The sequence below is a fragment of the Lissotriton helveticus genome, chromosome 5_1 (genome assembly GCF_964261635.1).
Source record: "Lissotriton helveticus chromosome 5_1, aLisHel1.1, whole genome shotgun sequence".
NCBI classification, from domain to species: Eukaryota; Metazoa; Chordata; class Amphibia; order Caudata; family Salamandridae; genus Lissotriton; species Lissotriton helveticus.
The window spans coordinates 469102734-469122765 of record NC_136065.1 but is presented as its reverse complement, the minus strand read 5'-3'; the positions used below and the strand labels follow the sequence as shown (position 1 = coordinate 469122765).

The 20032-nt window shown below is 46.8% G+C and overlaps 1 protein-coding gene across 1 annotated transcript in view; it reads left to right on the top strand.

Moving 5' to 3' along the window:
- The first annotated feature begins 480 nt into the window (after window positions 1-480).
- LOC144754670 (S-adenosylmethionine synthase) overlaps window positions 481-20032 on the top strand; it is a 135675-nt gene continuing 116123 nt past the window's right edge. Inside the window, exon 1 of the mRNA XM_078642756.1 lies at window positions 481-729. Within this exon, the coding sequence (XP_078498882.1) occupies window positions 636-729 (94 nt within the window). The 5' untranslated portion in view covers window positions 481-635. The remainder of the gene's footprint in view (window positions 730-20032) is intronic.

The window sequence follows — 20032 nt, the reverse complement described above, 5'->3', positions numbered from 1 at the left end:
AATTTTTTCTTTAACAAAATGGTCCGTAAAGACGTCCAAACGCCGGTTTCCCTCGTCGCCAAATTGAAGTGATGGTAGTCAACACATTGAGTAGGTGAATGTAGTATTTATTTTAGCTATAATAAAATAACAGATGAGAGCCAGGGAAACGAAGTCCTTCTCTCAGCAACTCCTCCAACCTCTCTCACGTTCCACATGGAACCATCCTACCATTGCATTCTAATGTTCTACCCACGTGAACTTAAAGGAATAATAACATAACACAGACATAGGATAAAAGTAACAAAGATTGTGGTCGAACTCCCATATAAGTGTCCCTTAACTGCCATGGCGCCCCATTAGTGGCCCACCACCGTTCCGCCATCCTCGTGGTGCAACGCTTGCCCCCCCCCCTTGCCACCGTGCGTCCGTCCAGTCCTCTCGCGCTCGGCACTAAACCGCCCCTCTTTTGCCCCGCCCATTACTCTCGTGCAGCAACATGCCCCGCCCCCTTCTCGTGCCCTGGACTGGTTGCTCCTTTCGTGTGTCTGCTATTCCCAGCGTTCCCTTTATAGCTCGCGACGCTGGCGAGTGAGTGAGAGTTCACAGCACGCGCCCTTTGCAGCCGCGGACCCGGACACAGCCACAGCGCAACCATGAACGGGCCGGTGGACGGATTGCACGACTGCTCCCGGGATGGGGACGGGGCCTTCATGTTTACTTCGGAGTCCGTGGGGGAGGGGCACCCAGGTAAGAGAGGCTGCAGTGCCCAGAAATGGCACTTTGTTAGCAATACCCACTGCTTCCAATGTACGTGCTTCGGGAGGCGGCTTAGAACACGTGTCGCAACCTGTTGCTCGTGCCCACCTGTTGTACTCTATTATGTGCCACCGCTGAGCACCTCGACCCAGATGTTATACCCGTGTTTGCTGCTCGCCAGCTCTTTCTGGCTTGTAACAGTAAACCAAACTTTTGATATGTGAAGTTTTCTCACGCTCTCTCCCCCCCCCCTTTCATTTTCTGAGCTATTTATATGAAAAGCTTCAAAAACGGCGGTAAGCTTGGTTTCCTTATTCCGAAACGCATAGATTAAAGCCAATAGCTTTTTTTCATGGATTTTTACGGCACCGGGTGGACTGCAGACCTGTTTTGTTACATGAAGTCTCACAGATCTCCTTAGTAGACCAGGATTTTAGTGCGGATTTCCTTTTTGACAACCCTGAAGGTGGAACTGTGATAATTCTTGCAAGAATCTCTTAGGAAAGCCTGACAGGCTCAATTTCTTCCAGGATCTTGAAATAACAAAAAAACATTAAAAGCATACGCATACATGTATAAACTTAGGACATGGGAGATGGTGACCTCCCTAAATGTTTCCTTTAGGAAATGCAGCCACAAATTATGTTTTTAAAGTGACGTTTCTCATTAACATTAGCAAAACCTGTTGGTTTAAATGCTGTTATATAAAGAATGTTTTAAGGTTTTTCTCTAATAAATGTTTGGGAAATTTAGCAACAAATGGTGAACTTTTAGAGCAAATTTGTAAAATCTTTTTAGGATTTAAATGTACGTTTGTATTGGTATTTATAGAGCACACATTTAGCTTCTTAGAAACTGAGTGCATTTGAATATCACAATGTATTACATTCCACATTTTTAATTGAATTGCATTTCACATATGATAGCACTTTTAAGCACTGGGACATTCAGTGATGTTCCCAGTGGCTGTGTCTCGCTGTTTGCAGTGAAACATCAGCTGGGAGTTGAACCCAGGACATAGATTCCAGAGTAAGTGGTTTAGCCTCAAGACAACGAGGGACTACTGCAGCAAGCTGGGACACCACAAACCAATATCTTTTTAAAAGAATACATACCAGCTACCACAAGCATAAACCATATAAAAGGTTGGCTTGAGGTCAATAGAAAATCTGTGGAACAGAGTACTAGAAACAAGTTTGTTATAAAAGAAATTTAAAAAATGGAGACGCCACCTGCTGGAATTGCAACATGGAAGAAGGCGATCTTGAGCATTTACTACTCAAGTGTGTATGTGTTACAGCCTTCTGGGACAAAATCTTCGCGTTCATAACTAAAGTATTCCCATCTCCCCCACACGAGAATTCTCCACCCTAGTTCTGGGGTTTACTAAAGCCATTTCGTTATCCGAAGACGACAGGGCCTTGGTTGACCTTCTATTTATAGCGGCTGTGAAAATAATCTTGAACAACTGTAAAGACACCCGCAAAGCATCCTTTAAACACTGGCTAAACTGGATCTCCAACCTGAGAGGTGCTGACCATATTCAACTCCTAAACACCCCTTGGCGCCCCCCTCATAGAAGAACGTGGTCTTCAGTGCGCACAAACCCCCATGATCCCCCGCCCCGCATCCCTAGATCCCTGTGCCGAATTTCCATTTACCACTTGTCTCTGAGCCTACCCCGCAGCTGCTGCTTATACCTGATACTTTCTCACTGAGACGATTACAACTTATGAACCAATACTCACCACCTCTGTGAGGATACCATATGAGCTGTTTATAATAATGCCATGTCACTCCCAAGCATCGCTTTTATTTATTTTTTTAGTTTACACCTAAAACTGTTTCTGACCTTATTGTATTGTCATTACCATTGTACCTGTTCGTTTTTTTTTTTTGCACTATGTAACAATCTGAGATACTCGCGTTTTTTACTTACTGCTCGCATCATGGTCAATTATTCTTTGTTTGTATCATTTGTGTATGTATGTTTTTGATTTTGTTAAAAACTCCCAATAAAAAATTGTGAAATTTAAAAAAAATGGTTTTCCCTGCATGAAACCAGTGCATTTCATGGCTAACCCATTATTGCACAAATAGGCCTATCACTGCCAAAGTGTTAGTACCCTGGCGCTGTAAACCGATTTTGATACATCTTTTAAGGCACTACATTTCAATCAACTCAGATTAGTAGAGTGCGACAAATCACCCATGATGGTATGCAGGTGCTGGGTTCTTGCTGTGATCAGTCGAAGAGCCAGACCTGGAGTCATTTTCTGAATTTGGGAAGGGAGGATGATGTTCCGAGGTGCAGGGGGGAGGTCGTTCCAGTACTTGGCGGTGAGGTAGAAGAATGAGCGTCCTCCACTGTTGCTTCGACGGATGCTGGTAGTGGGGGCGAAGGAGGTGGAAAGCATGTGTCTGGAGGGTTGGAGGAAGTTCAGGCGCTGGTTGATGTATGCCTACCCTTAGTCGTGGAGGGCCGTTTAGGGGTGTGTCAACATCTTGAATTGGCATATTTTCTGGATGGGGTGATAGTGGAGCTTTTTGGGGTGGGGAGGGGAGTGTTGTGTGTCAGTTGGGGAGATCGAGGGGGAGATCAAAGTCGTAATGTATGTGTTAGCGTAATCAACATTGCAAGTTTTCCCAATGCTCCTAGTATGCACTCTTGCACATTGCAATTACATCTGCATAGGTAGCACTTTGCAAGCTTCCAGAGGGCCCCTCTAAGTAAATGTATTTTTTCAGAATCCTTCAGCTAGTAGACGTTACCGTTTTGTATAACCTTTTAGTCCACACACAATGCAAACTTTATTTTTAAGTCCCATAAAGTATTAACTTTCAAATGTTGCTGTTTTCCATACAACTGCTAGTAGGCAACACCCAAACGTTAAAATTAATATCTGATAATAAATGTTATACATTTGTGATACTAAATAATAAATGTTGTAAATTAAGTGTTTTAATAGCCTGTACAGAGGTACTGAGCATAGGCTATGCTCCAAAGCCTCAACTCCCACACAATGCCTGCTAAGCATGGCCAATGCCTCTTGTGATATGGGATCTGGCGTTCGCCACACCCTGTGTCCTAATTGAGTGGTTACAAGCTATGCACACTTGTTACTGTACTAAGTACAGTTGAAATTGGATGGGCAAATTGGTTACAAGGGTGCAGCCATAAGCAGTGTTCAGCGAGTAGTCAGAGTACATCGTCAACAAAACCCAAGGAAATGTACTGAAATACCTTGTTACAATGGATGTCAACATTAAATAATAAAAAAACAAGCCATAAGTCAGTCTACCTCAGCCACCTTCTGCACTGAACCACTCCGCCACCATCAATGCCATCAATGCTTGAAAGGTATTTCCATATACAGAGCAGGGCATCTACTATTTATTCAGACTGATAATTCCAAAACGTACACATGTAATTAACATTAGTCCATGTTTTTTATTAAAAAAAAAAAAGCACTCGTACAACCACAACAACAAATTTAGACAGAAAATTGGATTTAAAAAAGAAAACGGACTCCAAATGAAGGCCACAAGAGAGGCAGTAGAGAAGATTAGCTAACCAATCTTCAAGTTGGAATGAAAGCAAGGTCTTCATATTGGACTCGTAGTTTGATAAGATTCGAGACCTAATCAAATAAATATCTATCAAAGAAAACGCTTGGCAGTAGATGCCACCAACTGGACAGCTAGATCTCTCAGGATAAGCCATTAAAAGTTAAGATAAAAGGGGAGGAGCTACGCACCGAGCAATATGGCCGCGTGAGCATCCCCCAGCCTCGCAATCCTGACACCCATCCTGCCATCTGAGCTTGGCAGCAGCTCTGGGAAGCTGTATGATATACCGAGAGCTAAGTCTGACTTCCCGAGGGCGCCGCGTTCCAGAGACCCGGGCGAGGGGACTCACTGCCTGCTCCGCGCCTGACGCCGGGAGCTGCGTTGTTGTGGAAGCCGCCCGCGAATTGAACAACAGCGGGGACCCGGGCCGGAAGTTGCAGGTCCAGTTCGCCCGCGAAGACCGGACTCAGCGAGGAGGCGGAGGAGGTGAGCGGCTGGGGGTGTATGGTGAGGGCTGCATCGTAAGGGCCCCCCCTCTTCCCTGCGCTACTGTGTGGAGGCTGCCGGGCGCATCAAGGGAGCCCGTGTAAATACGCCGCAGGTGTGGCGGCGGTCACGGTCGCTCGGAGCGTGGCCCGCCACGGCCCGTCAGGGGGACAGGGGAAAGTGCCAGGAGAGGGAACCTTCCCCCCCTATTCCCCCTTAGTTCCAGATTGAAGACGCCCGAAGGCGCAGTGGTGCACCGCAGAGACTTCTGCGTTAGAGACATGGCTTGAGAGGCGATTGAGAAGGGTACTGCCGCCGCTTAATAGGGCAGCTGTGCACAGGAGAAACCCCCTGCTGACGGGAGATACAGGGGTGAGTGGTAGCGGCCCGAGGAGACAGTGTGAATTCGACCACATATACAGAGCCCGAGGCGTTACGTATTGCAGTAACGGCGGACCGCAGGAAGTGAGAACCCGCCGCCTGTGTTTGAGGAGTCGGGAACATTTGAGTTGGCCCGCACAGCTGCTCCTGGTTAGAATGCTGGCTACCTATCTGGGTCTGAGGGGGCGCGGACTGGGCGAAGGGGGACCCTGACTGGAAGATTGCAGGCTCTGGGGTGAACAATATCGAGGTGGGCTGGGAGTGAACGTGTCGCCTTGGGGGCCTCTGGCTCGATGCTCTGGTGGTTCTTGTGGGGCTGCTCCTCGGGGCCCTGGCAGACATGCACACGGGCCTCAGGTGCGCTTTCATTATACGGCCAGCGGCTGGGGATCTGGCGGCGGGGATCTGGCGGCGGGAACTGCTAAAATATGGCGACTAAAACAGACGGCGAGAAACACTCCTCCAAGGGGTCCAGGGGACTGAAACAGGTACAGGCGAACAAACTAGACCGCTATACGATGCCAAAGGGTTCTCCCTCTGAAACTAGACTCAGTGTGGTGGACAGCAGAGATTCTGGAGGTCCAGGGACGGAGTTGACGTTGTCGGATGTCATGGCGGCAATAGAGGGAATCAAATCATCTCTTGGGTAACAAATGGTGGTACTGGATACCAAACTTGATACTGTCTCGATAGAAGTCAATCTCATTCGCGTGGACCTGACTAAAGTCAGCGAGAAGGTCAAGTCACTAGACATCAAAACCGCTAGCTTGGTAGATGATGTTGCCCAGCTTCAGCAAGAAGTGAGCACCCTTATATCATCCCATGCCCAGGTGGAGCGCAAGCTTGATGACTATGAAGGGAGGGCCCGGCGCAACAACGTCCGTATCTTAGGATTGCCTGAGAAAGCTGAAGGTCCGGCCCCGACCTTTTTGTGGAAGAGTTAATCCTCCAACATCTCAAGCCCAAGGGCATCGGGAAATTCTTCACTATAGAGCGCGCCCACAGGGTCCCGGGAGGGAGACTGAGGCCCGGAGCACCTCCACGCCCCATGATTGCCAGAGTGCTCAACTTTAGGGACAGAGACGCTATCCTCCAGGCTGCCCGTCAAGGAGGGCCCCTTCGATACGAGAATGCCACGCTCTCCTTCTTTCCCGGCTTTACTCAATTGGTACAGAAACAACACCGTAACTTTCTGGCTGTAAAGAAAAAACTGCTCGACAGAGGGTACAAATATGCCATGATGTTCCCGGCGCATCTGCGGGTGGAAGCTGAGGGGCAGGCATGGTTCTTTGACAACCCGGACACGGTATCCGATGATCAACAGCCGCCCCCCTGACGGCTCTGAGTCTCGGGATCAAGGTGGGAGGAGGCCGCTGAACAGGAATGGGTCCAGGCCTCACTACGTGAGCTCTCCACAGATTGTCAGGTACAGGTTGTGGCCCGACAAGCGGCGCGGCCAGAACTTCCCGGAGCGCATTGACCTGTATCTAATCTTTTTGTGCTCAGATGGACAATAGTGTTTATAGAGTTGTGGGGTCATGGGGGAGGGTGTGGGATGCCGTTTCCCCCTATTTACTACATTTAGTAGCTTAGAAGTTGTTTGTTTAGGGCGATAGGCACTCTGCTAGTTGGGGATGGGCTTTTGCCGTATGCAGGGGTGCAGGGTGGTTGGGTGGGGGACTGGGGATGTTTTAAGTCTTGGTTTCTTTTTCTCCCTTTTTTTTGTTTTTAAAATTTTTTGAATCAAGTGACAACGTTGTGAATGTATCGTGCTTGTATCAGCTCAATGTCGGGTGTTATTTTTCATGCTCTGTATCACGAGTCATGATCATGCTAGTACTGTACCCATACTGCTCTGATGACACACGCTAGACATGGATCCGGGATGACTGTGCTTAGCTGGAATGTTAATGGCCTGGGGGACAAACTTAAGAGGGGAATGGTGAATCCGCTGATTAGGAGACACTCCCCGGATGTGGTACTACTTCAGGAGACCCATCTTATTGGCTGTAAATGTATGGCCCTACACAGAGGGGGTTATAAGTTGGTTGCTCACTCGGGATTCACTTCTGGATCAAGGGGTGTCGGCATTCTGGTAAGGAACTCATTCCCCCATAGCATTCAGGCCACGTGGTCAGATCAGCGAGGCCGCTATAGTGGAGTATCAGGAGAGTGGGGGGGAAGGTGGTCACTTTCATGTCCCTTTATGTCCTGCCTGGCCTACAAACAGAAACCTTCCGTGACCTGGGGACTATTTTTCTTTCATTGCCGTTGGGGCTCCTAATGATGGGGGAGACTTTAACGCGGTGGTAGATGGTGAACTAGATAGACACCCGACGCGAGCGTTGAGACCTGCACAGCAATGGCTTCCTGACTTTTTGGAAACGACCGGGCTCGTTGAAGGCTGGAGGATACCAAATCCAGATGAGGTACATTATACTCATGTCTCCGCTGCGCATCACAGCCTGTCTCGAATAGACTACATGCTGTTGCCTGCAACCCAAGCCGCTGCCATGTGTGAGGTGCGGCATCTGGAGAGAGGCATTTCCGATCACTCTCCCATCTGGCTCTGGATGGAGGCGGGTCAAGCAGACGTAGGTCGAGTCGCTCCGATTAATGCGTGGCTTCTGAAAGATCCGTCCACTAAGAAAGAAGTCACTAAAATCACAGACAGGTGTCACTTAGAAAATAGTGGCACAGTTGACTCTGCGCAGACCTTATGGGAAGCTTTCAAAACTGTGATACGTGGGGAGGTAGTTTCTCTGGCCGCCGGGCGCAAAAAGAAGCGACGGGCCGAAATTGATAGAGTAGAGGCAGAAGTAGTGAGGCTGGAGAAGGTGGTGTCTCAAACTGCTGCCCCGGACGACGTGCACCGATTAAAACTGCGCCAAGATGAATACTGGAGCCTTGCTGGAGACCGGGCCAGGGTACAACACGATGAGGCACAGAGCCGGATCTATGAGCATGGGGACAAGGCTGGTAAATTAATAGTGTGGCTCGAGAGAGGAGAACTGGCGTCAAGGCTGGTGCCGGAGATACAGAGGGGTAACTCCAGTATCATACGGGACCCGCAGGTGGTGGCCGATGAGTTCTCTGAATACTACAAGGGGGTGTATATACTGCGGCCGGGACGTAGTCGGAGGCAGATAATGTTGAGATGATTAAAGATATTCAGATGCCCACATTATCAGACAACAACCGGGAATATTTAGATTCCCCATTCACTAACGACGAGGTGGCACAAGCTATTAGACAGGTTCATTCCGGGAAGGCGACGGGCCCGAACGGGATCCCTATAGAACTATATAAGGTGTGTGCTAACAAATTGGCCCCCTAAATTTGATCTATGTGTGTAGAGAGGAGGGGAGGCTTCCCTATGACTAACGGGTGGCAAACATCGTGGTTATCCACAAGACGGGCAAACCCAGGACCCTCTGCTCATCATATCGGCCCATCTCGTTGCTTAATGCTGAACCTAAGATACTAGCTAAATTACTGGTGACAAGACTCGTTAAGGTTGTCAATACCGAGGAGGAGGAGCCAAGATGGCGTCCGGAGCAGACCTGTAGGCTCCCGGCTCCTTCAGCCTGTTACCGTCGCTCCGTGATCCTGGCATATATCCTGATGCATTTCACTACCGGATGGAGAGCGGCGCGGCGCTGATTTCAGAGGTGTGATCCTGGTCTCTCGACCTGCCCGGTGGCCGGAGATAGCCGCGGTGATGCCCGCAGCCCGGGAGCCCGTCTGCACAGGGGCTCTTTGCCGTTCCCCGGAGACCTGATGGCGGCCAGGATACCTTATCGGCACTGAAGACCTGGGCTCTGGTGGGGACCTCACGGAGCACTGTCTGTGCTTCGACGCGTGCGGCGATTGCAGAAGGAGGCCAGGAACGAGCGCTTATGGAGCTGAGGCACCCTATCGCAGCACATCCTTTGTTTGGGGCGGATGCGGACGGAGAGTGTTGCACGGCCATGTTTGATAGCCTGTGCTTGCCAGGCCCCGCGCCTCGCTACCCCCTATGATACGGGGCGCCTCTCCGCGCTGTGTGCCTTACTGGTGCTGTACTTTATAAATGCTTTAGCCCCGCAATGACGCTCGCCTGGGCCACGACTATCCTGTGATTTCCCCGGACTTTCGCCGTGATGGCTTTGTTGGAGGCACCGAGGTATGGGGGAGGGCGCCCGTCCCTGTCACTGGCCTGTGTTACCCCGCCTGCGACGGGGTCAGATTCTCAAATACCCCCCTTGGGAGGTGAGAGCCCGGGGCCTCAGCCTGCGATTTCTCTCACAACCCTCCTGACTGCCCTGCATGTCCTCCGCGCTGATATGCGCCTAGGCTGCCAAGTGCTGTGGAAGAAGCTGGACGACATGGCGTCATCGCTGCGATGGGACTGCAATATACTGACCCCGCCACGTCTACCCTCGTCTCCGCTTGCGCTTCATTGCGATACAGTGCTTCCTTCAGCCTGCGGGACAGAGGTGCTCGCTCCCGAATTGACCGGTGCCCGAGATTGTCTGTCTGCTGCCTTTACCAGAGATACTTTGTTTCTCCTTTCACCGGAGAGTGTAACATTGTTGGACTGCTCGTCGCGAGTGCCTTGGGGCATTTTTACACCGTTGTCGACCTCATCCCGGGCCCCTGGATTGTGCCCTCCAACTTTGCATTCAAAGAACTCGTATGCTCTGCAGGTTCCTATGGAACTCACTACTACAGCTGATGGAGTTACTGTTGGATCTCGACGGCCATTTTGTGTTCCTGCGACACTCACACTCTCTCTGTTGCCATATTGTTTCTCTGCTTCGCTGTGGCTCAGCCTGGTGGGATTCCGACGCTCGGGACAGGGTTGATGACTTTTTCCCTATTGACACTGACTGTCCGCTTGGTTGTGACCCCGGACTGATACATTGTTCGATGTGTTGATTATGCATTCTGTGAGACTTCTACCTATTCCGTACTGTCTCTCCTGTTCTGTGCGCTGGCCTCTCCCTTCATTTCAAGTCGCAAGTATGGTGTTCTATCATTTTTGGTTCCTCTCTGTGGGGCGACTGTTGTTTTGCGGGCGGGTTGCTCGGGGACGGAAGATGCGGTTGATGGCTATTGAGCCTATATTTGTTTCCATATTATTCCTATGTTGTGGAGGGGATCGACACTTATGGAGGGTTCTGTACTGTCTAATGGGACGGGGATTTGCCTGTGAAGGGTGGCGTCCATTTTATTTCTCTTTGTCTCTGCACTGCCTGAGGCGGCCATCTTAGTCTTTGCTCTGGTTGGGGCGGGTTTCGGGCAGGTACCATGATGTAGTGATCGTTTGCAACTTATATGACACTAGGGGGTCCCGGGTTTTCACTTGCATTGGCCTATTTTCTGTGATTTATACCTATGGCGCCTTTTTGGCGCGTATCAACGCTTCAGTTCTCCACATCTTTTTCCTTCTTGTTTCTCCTGACACCTTCGATTATGATTTGGGACTGCTCATATCCGGTTGTCTATTTTACACATGGGGGGGTGCTTTATGGGTCCGGTTTGCGCTCTTGTGTACCGCATTTGTAACCCCCTTGTTTTTCGGCCTGTGTCCTTCTAGACTCTAATGACGTCTGTATCCTTTTTGGCTGGATGTCCGGGAGATCTGTTATTTTATTGGCTCCTCCCCACCTTCTTCTTTAATGGGGATCCGGGAATGTCTTTCCTTGCTCCCTTTATCACTTGTGAAAGTTTTTTCTTTACCTTTTCTCCTCTTCATGAGTGAGAATCTTATTTCTTTTCTTTTCTTTTCTTTTCTTCTCTATATTTCGGGTTCTTTAAAGGGCGACAGGCACTTTACCGGGGGGGGGTAGGCCGTAGCCTCCGGATTGTTGTAGGGTGGGGGGGTGGATTTAGTTTTTCTTTTTGGTTTCTATGGGCCTTGTTTTTTCTATCGTTTCTGCGCTTTCTTGTCCTTTTTTCTGCTCTGGGTCTGACAAGGGATTAGTGGGGAGTGGGTGGCACTGTAGGTGGTGCGTAAATGTGTACTGATACTCCTGCTGTTCGGCATTATATTGCAATACCGTGGAATGTTTATCTCTACTGTTGATCTTCATTATGCTACCTACCCAGGTTGTGAAGTTATTGTATGGACTCAGCTCTTCTTGCATCTATTTTCCATTGATTTTCTTTAGATTAAATTTAAAACTTAAACCTCATTGCTCCTACCCTTGGCGACGTGTTCTTGTGTTTTGTGACTGCTACTGATTGATGCTATATTGTTTGATACCGCTGAGGAATTGCATTGCTTACATTTTCTGCCTACAGTATCGTGGCCGGCCTGCTGGTTGTAGGCCCGTATTTGTTTTTCTTTTAAATGCACAATAAAGGTTTTAAAAAAAAAAAAAAAAAAAAAAAAAAAAAAGGTTGTCAATACCCTGGTTCATCCGGACCAGTCTGGCTTTATGCCTCACAGAAATACTGCTCTAAACCTGCGCAGGTTGCACGGAGTTTTGGGCAGAGCCCCGACGATCCGATAGCCGGCGGTGCTGGTATCACTCGATGCCACTATGGTGTATGACCGGGTCGAATGACCATACCTGTTTGCAGTCTTGAGTAATATGGGCATCGGACCAGAATTCATTGGTTGTGTGCGTCTACTGTGTGCTGATCCCCTTGCTAGAGTGGTAGTAAACAACCATAAATCTGCCGACTTTTCCCTTGGCAGGGGCACGAGACAAGGATGCCCGTTGTCCCCACTCCTGTTTGCCCTGGTTTGGAGCCGCTCGCGGCGTGAGTCCAATGGGACCGGTCGATCCGTAGACTAAGATGGACGTTGGACTGGGAGGATAAAATCTCGTTGTATGCCGACGATATCCTGCTTTACCTCACCAATCCAAGAGGTTCCCTGATGGGCTTCCTGGATGTACTTGCCATATTTGGGATATACTCTGGGTTTGCAATCAACTGGTCTAAGTTGGCACTTTTTGTCCTTAGTGGTGACCCACTGGTGCTCCCGGAGAACTGCCCGATACCAATTGAACCGTTGGGGTTTCGATACCTTGGCATTTATGTCACAACTGACTCGAAATTACGATTCAATAACAATTTGGGTCCCCCTCTGGCCAGATTAAGGAGAGACATGGCCCTTGGTGGGCACTTCCGCTGACTCTTTTGGGCAGAGCAGTCCTCTTCAAGATGCTGGCCCTCCTCCGATTCTTATATACTTTACAGAACTCTATGGACCCCGTGCCAGCGTCTTAATTTAAGGACATAGAGTCACTCCAGAGGCAGCTTCTTTGGACGGTAGACCCCGTATTGCCTTTTCCAAGCTCACCCTCCCTTGGTACGATGGGGGAGTAGGGTTGCCTGACCTGCGGAAATGCTACTGGGCCTCCCAAAGGGCGGCGATAAATCACGTCATCTACGGGGCCCTAACAGACCCCGGCTATGCTATGGACCGCTGGCAGGTTCCTTCCGGGGGGCGACTTTATTAGGGTGCTATATGCTAAATCTGGACGATTTTCCCTCACGGGTCATACGGCTCACTCCGTACAAGTGTGGCACTCGGCCAACAGGCACCTTAAGTGGGAGGGGAGACTAACACTTGCCACCCCGCTATTAAACTCGGAGAGATTAGGTAGCCTTTGGAAATCTAAGGGGTTCGACAAGTGGGAAACAATCGGGATCTCACGGATCAAAGACGTCTGGGGAAAGGATACAAATCTCGCGTTTGGTTCCCTACAGCAGCAATATCACCTTCATGATAGGGAACATTTCCGCTATCTCCAGGTCAGACACGCATTGCTTACCCTTATCCCTTCTGGCACGGCACTTCCAGATACCTCTTCCCTTGAGGACCGTGTTTTGGATGGTCTGCTCCCTGAGAAGACCATCTCCCTAATATATAAAAAAAACTAATTAACAACGCGGAGGACCCACTTGTATTACTAAGGTCACACTGGAGTGCAAACAGACTTGAGTTGGATGATGAAGACTGACGGGAGGCGGTCTGCTCCCCACGGGTAGTAGCAATACAGATGAGGCTCAGATTGGTGCAGTTGAAGATCCTCCAAAGATCATATGTCACTGGGCCCCGTCTAGTTTTAATGGGTAGGTCTGAGAGTGGGGACCGTCGTAGGGGATGTGGGGAACCTGGCACATTCATGCATATTCTGTGGCATTGCAGGGAGGTACAGGCCTACTGGGTAGAGATCCATGATACACTGTGAGCAGTTGTGGGTGTAGATATAAGGCCAGAAGCCCGTTGTGTTTTAAATGTTTGGGAACCCACGGAACTGAGTTCATGCAAGCGGCAGTGGGTAGCGCTGGGCTGGCTTGTATGGTTGCCAAGTGCAACATTGCCCAGCTGTGGGGAGCGGCTCAACCACCCCGGATTGGGAAATAGGCAGACGACATGGATTGGTGTATGTTCCGGGAGAGGTCGGTCTATGTTTCTAGAGGTTGCCCCCAAAAGTGGGGTAAGGTTTGGGCAGACTGGAATTGCTATTGTGGTGACATTTGTACGCCCCGTTGCACGCTGGAACACGTAGAGGTGCAGGAGTCCCTGTGATCCCATAATTATCATCCTGATCGTATTATTTGCAGTATGGAATTGTACACTCGACAATTTTGTAATGGTCTAATGTCGCCTGATGTTTTTGTGGTTGTTTTGTCAATAAAAAGATATTTTAAAAAAAAGTTACGATAAAAAAACAATTACACAAATATTTGTTGTTTTAGAAATAAAAAACATTTTTGCTCTACCAGCTTGACTACGGTGGGGATATGCCAGCCTTTTGAGAATTTCGTAAACTGTACTGGTTCTGGAAAAGCTTTCCTAATAGTCTTCCTACCTGAATTAAGCAAAGGGAGATGGAATTAATGTTCTTTTAATGATCTAATGAACATCACCTTTATATGTGTTATAATTTTTATTTTTTATTATCCTCAACAGGAAATGGTCTTAATAATTTTCTTATTTTAAAGTAGAACTGAAAGCTCGAACTGAGAGTGCTGCTGATGTAAGCCACTTTGCCTCTTACACTTGTAAGGCACGTCTTCTTTGGCATAGCTCGTCTACCGGTATTTACCCATGTCTCTGAGTGGTTGCAGCTTCCCTTCTTGCAAATGGGCCGTACTGTATCAAGGTTGACGTGGACTGTGGAAATCTTTTTGTTTTCGGGTAACGTTCTATTTCGGCATAGGAGGATTGGCTTTTATGCATGTCACTTTTGTCCAGGTAAGTGCGAAACAATTTCCTGAAGCACAGCTTGTTCATGCCGAGTCATGGGTTATGGCCTCATGTGCAGAGTCATCAGCAGAAGTACTGTAAATCGTTGATAATTTTACACAACAATTAGTTTTTACATTTCTGGGGACAAATGAGCTGACGAGCTCTCCTGGCATTTTCATGGACAAACATTAATTCCGGAGTTAAACATCTGGAACCTAGGATGATGAGTTGAACCCTGCAATCATAAACTCAAACCTGGCTTATTCCCTTGTGATCTATTACTCGAAGATTTATGATAATCCAGAAAACAACCTTTTCGCCTAGGCTTGTGCCACAAGTAAACCATAGATAGACTGAAAGTAAGTAAGTAGGCAGGCACTGGAATAGGTGGCATATGGATAGTGGTATTGGAAAGTGCCCTACATCTGCAAGAACTCAGAACTTCTGTCTTATGCTTGACACTGGCGCAACTCCAAAAGTATGAAAAGCAGTATGTTGTTTCGCTCAGTGCTTCTTTGTCACAAACTGGCAATAACCATGTGATGGGAACAAGTAGATTTTGATTTGGCTGACCATTCTATTTGTGCTGCCTCTTTGACGCCAGGCTATGATTTAGTGCAAACTGTTTTGCCAAGTGGGTGAAGCGTACAGTGTGTACACCAACAAAATGCATCTACCCCAGGGGCATAGCTATCATTAGTACAGTAGGGATGGTGGCATCGGGGCTCTGGGGTGTGTGAGGCCTTCTGATTCTCTTCCTGCATACATTAAGGTCTTCAACAGTGAATTGGCTCATTATTATGTGCTTCAAAATACATATATATTTAGAGCCTTTTGATTCCTGGTAATCCAGCTCTGGAATGTGGTTGTGTTGTGGAGAATTTAAGACAAGATAGAATGTGGTTCTTCATTCAGTCTACTCTCTGACGGACTTTCACCCTAGATGTTATCGTATGCCGTCTCCTATATCGTAGGGGCTACTATGCTATCATATTCTGTGCTTCATACTTACTTATGACATAAAGCATATTCCACCAAGATTGGGATGAAATCAGGGAGCTTCTTTGAATTATAACCGAAGTTATCGTGTCACTAACATTTTTTAAGATTCCAAAAACTTCATGGCACTAGCAGAGAGGATGGGTTTTCTCCATCATAAGTAAATCACTGCTCTGCATGAGCTTCTCTGATGAAAATTTTAGGTCTGGGCCTGAGACTAGACTACGTTCAAAGCCTATCTGACAACTTTCCTTCCGTTTCCCGATCCGAGACTTTTCTTGCTATAGCTCGCTAACAGTTAGTTACACCAACCCTGACATCCCTTCCTGTCAAAAAAAATATTTTTTTTCTAAAACTGTTGCAGAATACTGATATAGTGTCCTATAATTGTGTTCATGCACTTACGAAATTTTGTTTCAGAGATGTTATTTCGTGTGCAGTTTAGTATGCTGTAATATCTGTCACCATTACTGTGTGCAGATGGCGGATCTCTGTGTTCTCGTTGACTTTGCGTTCACGTTTCATGTGAATAAATATCGTTGTATGGCCCCGGTCGCTCTTTCAGTTCAATGGTTTCCGCCCGTCATAAAGAGTGAGACGTTGTTTGGTGTCCTTTTAAGCTTACCTTGCTCAGGCCTGGGTTCCAGAGATCGGTCTTCACCAATCTGCCAGTAATTGCTGCATCTCGGGGTGCAGGACAGGTTTTTAGGTTGAGCTTGGCGCCGCTACACGAACCATGCTGTATTAGAGTATGTACTTGAAGCCCCGCCCACTCTCTGCTTATATTTGTCATTGGCTTGTGTTATTTTTCTTCGTAAATGCTGGCTTCTGATTCGTTATTAGGCTTGTTAGTCCCTCCTTAGTACTGCCTTGTCCTCATTTGTAACCTCCCACTTGGACTGGCCCTTTTACTTCGGTTGCTGCATGGGTACGTCTTCTTTAGTGTGTAGGCACTATTTTCTTTAATGAGTTTATCTTACTGCAGGAGGGTCTTTTGTGCGCAGTTGTGACCACCGGCTTGTTTATTTAACTCGTAGCAAACGGGGAGCTCTTCAGGGGTAATGGGAGACAGAAGGGGGCAACTCAGCGATGCCTTCAAGCATTTGGAATGCAATAGGTCTCGTATTTGGTTGCGCTGGTTTAAGTTATCGGCATTGTAAATTACATTGCCTTTCATTTATGTTTTAAAAACCAAAACATAAATAAACAGCATTGTCATTTACAATGCCAATATCTCATACTTGCGTAAGTGCGAGACCTATTGCATTGCAGATGCTTGTTAACATTGTCATGTGAGACTAGTGCACTCTATGGCATGCGAAGTAAACTCCTAAATGTGTTGGGTGAGCTACCTTTTAAATTGCCCGTCTATGAGTTTGGCATAGATAAGATAGTGCTCTGAAGTGGTTTGAAAACCTTTCTACTGGCAGAGTTGCTGTATTTGGAATTGCTATGGAAAGAATGTGTTGTGTCCTTTTTTTTTATTTATGAAAAAGTGGGTGAAATAGATTACTTGCCACCTTCTCAGTTTATTTGTATGTGTTCATTTATCAGTGGCGAAAGGAAATGTTTCTGGGTATTGAGGAAGGCTCATGTATTCTTGCTACCCAAGAGATGGAGGAGGTTATTAATTCAAAGTCAGTGTGCATGGCGTCTAAGGTGGGACCAATAATGCAGTCACTAAAGGAAAGACTATATAACTAGCTTGAACCTAATGGTGTCCGGGGTCCAGAACAGCATGGCTTAAAAGCAGAAGGTACTGCAGGCAAACCTTAAAGTATGGGCTACGGTTTTCAAGAAATCGATGAAAGTGTGAAGGTTAATGTGATCTATTTGGTGCACACTAAAGGCTTGAATCCTGAGGACATTCTATTGTGTTACACTGTACACGAGACAGTGTATGGTTAGGGTGTTGTAGGAAGATATTCAAGAGAGTGCTAATAAATGAAGATCATTTTGTGGAGAGGTGCTTTATGGCACTGCTTCCCAAACCTTTTAGAACAACGACCACATTTTTAGAACGACAAACCTTTGTGACCCAGCTAGCTTTAATGGGCTTAAGGCAGGGATTTATTTTTAGGGTATTACTCCGGCTTATTATTGGTGAGTTATACTAACACTTTAATGATGTTGCATATGAGCTCTAATTTGTGTTTGTGCATACGAGACCAGATATGTCATACTGATTTTAGTGGAAGGAAAGTGTAATGAAAGAACAGTTCCGCAAAAGGAATGTTAAAAGTAATGTGACCACGTGGGTGCAGAAGTCTTGAGAAATTGTACAGGATGGGAGGTGAGGTCTTAATGTCACCCAACAGTGGTGGTGCTAGGATAACCCATCTGGTGATCACAGCGTCGTGCAGAGACGTTTTTAGACCAGGAATATTTTGGAGTATATGAGTGGAAGAACAGCGAGGAGAAAATACGTGTTTCTACCAATATTCACTCGGCTAGCGAGCACTCGTTTTGCATCCATTTGTCTACACTTTTAAGTAGTGATATGACCAAAACTTAGAAGCAAACGAGAGGCAACATTTTTTAACCAGAATGTTTTTATATGAGATTAGAGTTCTGGATAATGGACTAGAGAGGTTGCTATGGCCTGCGGAGTGTCATTCGAGTACAATTTATTGCTGCAGTGGTCATGAAAGCATTGAACAACTTATCAACGCAATACCACTGAGTTACATAATTCTAGTTCCAGATTTAAGCTGGACATAGTGAAGGTAGGTATTTACAGCAAGATCATTGGGTATGCTGGATGAACATTAAAATGGGTTTTGGGGTGTTTTTCATTTGTAGAGTTCAACTGTTCTTTCTTTGGCAAGCCATGTACTGCTGTGCTGCTCTGCATCTGGTCCAGGCCAGGGACCTGAGATGTGAACCAGATTTTCACCAGTGTGGGTCTCTACATAGTTTTTGTATCCCAGTGACCGGTGAATTTTTCCCTCATACGGTTTGCCCACGAACACCTTGATTAACCTCATCTTGTACTACAAGACAAGCGAAAATGTTTTCCTGATGAATTAATAGTTCTCTTAGGCCGATCCAGAAATGCATGGAAGGTAATTGCGATAAGGTCATTCTATACAATAGTATTGTCTCACCCAAGTTCATCTCTTTCCCAACAGACGTGCTTGTAAGTCTTCCATTCGGGATCCATACCCCAGCAGTTTGTCCAGCTAGTGAATCTGGGTGGTGCCCTTGAAGGATGGTTGATAATGACGAGATGTGCCCATCTAAACCGAGGGGACAGATGTAGAAATAACTGCAAATCGGTGGATACACAACCTATTCCTCTTTGAGGTTTGCATAGTTCGACTAAGTCACCATTGCAAGGCTACAGAAGAATGTTTCAATGTTGATATGAGTCGGGGTTTGATTGAATGCAAGTAGTCGATTCAATTCAATAAGCTTTATTCGGTTGAAACAAACAACCATAAAAGCACAATATATAATAACGTTACATAAAAGATCAATTAAAAAAGTTTGACATCTATAATGAAAATAACATTCAAATACTGATTCCGTTAAAACATAGACTGCGTCAGTTCTCCTAATGTAAACAATAAACTCATAGCAGTATTACATGTTTTTTTGTAACAGAGAACCAGGGCACATAATGCATGTAGTCAATGTGCCTGGAAAGAGACCTACCTGCACTTGTTTTTCCTTATTGTGGTATTGACTTACATTGCCCTGAATCCGCTGTGCTGTTTGTGAATGTGTATAGTGCTGCATTTTCAAAGTGGAGGTTGCTCTTTTTGCAATAAATGTGCCTTTAGCTGAAGTAGTTGGTATTCAATGGCAGATTGCTGCTGCTCCACTGTTTTTAACAGTTGCACGCTGACTGGATGTCAGATCTGAGACATTTTAGTGTGTTGATGCTGATGTTGTAGTCCGAAAGAGAAGGGGTGAGGAGGAACGCTGTACGGATCCAGAGTTTCATGCATTATACAGGTGAAGATTATTGCCTGGGGTTTATCTTTGTAAGATTAATGGTGAATCACCCTACTGTGTCTTATGGGATCAGATGCTGTTAACTGATGGTCTTTTATCTTAGCATGGGTGCAACAGCGTGAAGGTCGCATGGTTGATTGAATAGGTGTGTGAGTAAACACCAGCTAGTAGGCCCAGTAATGTTATCTGGCCACATTGGCACACTGCTAGAGTGCAAACACCTTTAGTTGGTAAGACGGAGGGATGATCTGAGTTGAGCAGGTGAGAGAATAACACCTTAATACAGGTAAAGCACTTAGTCCTTTTAGACTATGCACTCAAAAGCTATGAATACCCAGTTTGCTCTGTATAGGGAACACGCATTGCAGGATGGCCTCCCAAGATCAGGCGACTTAGGTTTTGAGTTCAATGTGAAACATCTAATCATCGGTGTGACTGACTGTCACAGAATATCTGCGTTATCCGCTCATTCGTAAAGGTTCAGAATGTAAATCGGATCATATTTGTGGAGCGGTAAACTGCCTCAAAACTCCAGAGGTGTAGATTGTAAAGTTTATGTATGACGCCGCCGCACACATGGAGACATAATACAAAAGTCATTAGGTTGGAGACCCGTCATGAGCTAGCTCTATTTAGAATGTAGACCACCTTCATGAATTGAACATTTTAATTTGTAGTAGAGATGATCGAGCCAACAAATTA